Source organism: Mizuhopecten yessoensis, unplaced genomic scaffold (assembly GCF_002113885.1).
Source record: "Mizuhopecten yessoensis strain PY_sf001 unplaced genomic scaffold, ASM211388v2 scaffold10731, whole genome shotgun sequence".
NCBI classification, from domain to species: domain Eukaryota; kingdom Metazoa; phylum Mollusca; class Bivalvia; order Pectinida; family Pectinidae; genus Mizuhopecten; species Mizuhopecten yessoensis.
Window position 1 is genome coordinate 1 of NW_018408693.1, and position 1,980 is coordinate 1,980.

The 1,980-nt window shown below is 37.4% G+C and overlaps 1 protein-coding gene across 1 annotated transcript in view; it reads left to right on the forward strand.

Moving 5' to 3' along the window:
* Positions 1–1,018: 1,018 nt before the first annotated feature.
* The window catches only part of LOC110462029, a 28,069-nt gene continuing 27,107 nt past the window's right edge, over positions 1,019–1,980 (forward strand). The window contains exons 1-2 of the mRNA XM_021515801.1: positions 1,019–1,372; positions 1,708–1,976. Of these exons, the coding sequence (XP_021371476.1) occupies positions 1,057–1,372; positions 1,708–1,976 (585 nt within the window). The 5' untranslated portion in view covers positions 1,019–1,056. The remainder of the gene's footprint in view (positions 1,373–1,707; positions 1,977–1,980) is intronic.

Here is a 1,980-nt window from a genome sequence, read left to right on the forward strand (position 1 = left end):
AATATTTCTATAAATCGTGAACTGTGGACAAGTTTAAAGATTTAAGATATTTTTGTGAAGAGTTATCCGTTTTGGGTAGTGAGGTGAATGAATATTTTCAATTAACACAGCAAACACCTTGTGGGACATTTAGTTGGCATGCAATTATGGTCTCATCTCCGAAAAAAACATTTGTATAGCATCTTGATAATCTTAACGAAAGTTTTCATACCGCTTTACATTCAAGAAATGAATATATGTTTAACAAAGTCAAAACGTGTAGGGAGAGTAATAGCAACCTTAGTCGGGCGCATCTTACCAGGTGATCATACTTATGAGCTTTATACATGTGTGGTAGACACTAAAGGTGTGTGTGCGAAGGGGCGTGGGGCGACTTTTTGAAGTCTTTTCAGTGTAAATAAGTGATCATACTTGTGATCTTTATACATGTTTGGGGACGTAGGTAGACATTATTCAGTGTGTTCACCGTAATGGACCCATAATCATAATGCTGCAAATATTGTTTATTACCACTTTAATACTACTGCACATGAACCGTAATACCTAACCAAGAATATGCTAAAAAAACACTAAATAGAATACGTTACAATACACAAGTAAAGAAAAAGGACACAAATATATTAAGCTATTTGCAGGAACTGAAACTACAGAAAAGCGATAAATATAAAAGGAAATTAGCAACTGTGCTTTATTGTAAACGTGTCGCACGATTTGAGCCAACATGAGGTAAAATATTTCCAACCTGCTTTCTTTTGTCCTCTATGCACTGAAAGCTAGTAACTGTTTACGAAGTTTTTGGGCGAAATATGCATTGTCCTTACCATGACGGCATTCTACATGTTTCCTAGTAGATAATCCACAATATGAAAAGCAAATACGTGACATTTTCAAAAATGTTGATACATGTACAATATACAATGTAAGAAAATGATTAACTTAACTGAAAGTATAACACAACAATAATAGTAATGGCATTATCTTATGTTTGTTATACCTGTTTACATATTCAAATGAATCTTATAAGTAATAACTCACAATATTGATTATTAAGGAACAATGGGGGTTGAACCGAATACCTCTGACAGAAGGCCGTCTCCTCGAGAACTTAGTCGTCTGTCCCGTCTAATCAACCCGTCCCGCATTGAGGCGTTCTTTTTGGAGCTTGGGCTTTCTATGCTAGATATTGAGGACACAGAATGTGAGTCCTACAACTTGCCAAGGATCACACGCATTACCAAGCTGTTTCTTAAATGGACAATTGCCTATCCGAATAAGACGATCCATGACATCCAGCAAGCTATGGAGGCGGTTAATATGGCGACTGACCGTATCAACGACGTACTAGGAACAGACGAGGAATCCCAGGTTCAAGGTAAGAGGATAATAACACATATGCCAAATACTTAATGTTTCAAAACAGCTATATAGAGATGATGTAATAGAGGTTCATGTGTTAATTTCAACTTTACCTTGGCCATTTAAATGTAGAATGGAGGCTAATATACCTAGCAATACAAAACATAAACTCAATAGACTGACTTTTCTCCTTGTCTGGATGTTTGGTGATACCTGTAGTTAAGTACGTGCAGTTTAAATAAATGAGTGTCTTTTCCATCTTTTCTATTTCCATGTGCTCAACTAGACCCAATTCCAAGATTGATTTTGAAAGTCTGCTGAATTCAGCAATTTATAACAAAGTTCTTTCAGGTATGGTGCCATTGGAGGTTTGGAATAGAGTCCCATCTGAGGATGAAATAAGGAAAATCGTAGAAAACATCGACAAAATGTACTTCAACATGTGCCTGGAGCTCGGATTGTCACCCCCAACCATAGCGCAATGTGAACTTTGTCATCCTACCTTCGGGACAAGAATGAGTGCTCTCCTTCGGTGTTGGATAGACAGATACCAGACAGAGGCAACCATAGGCAGGTTGCTGACAGCCATGAAGGTTTGTCAGATGGACTGGCATACAACAGCAA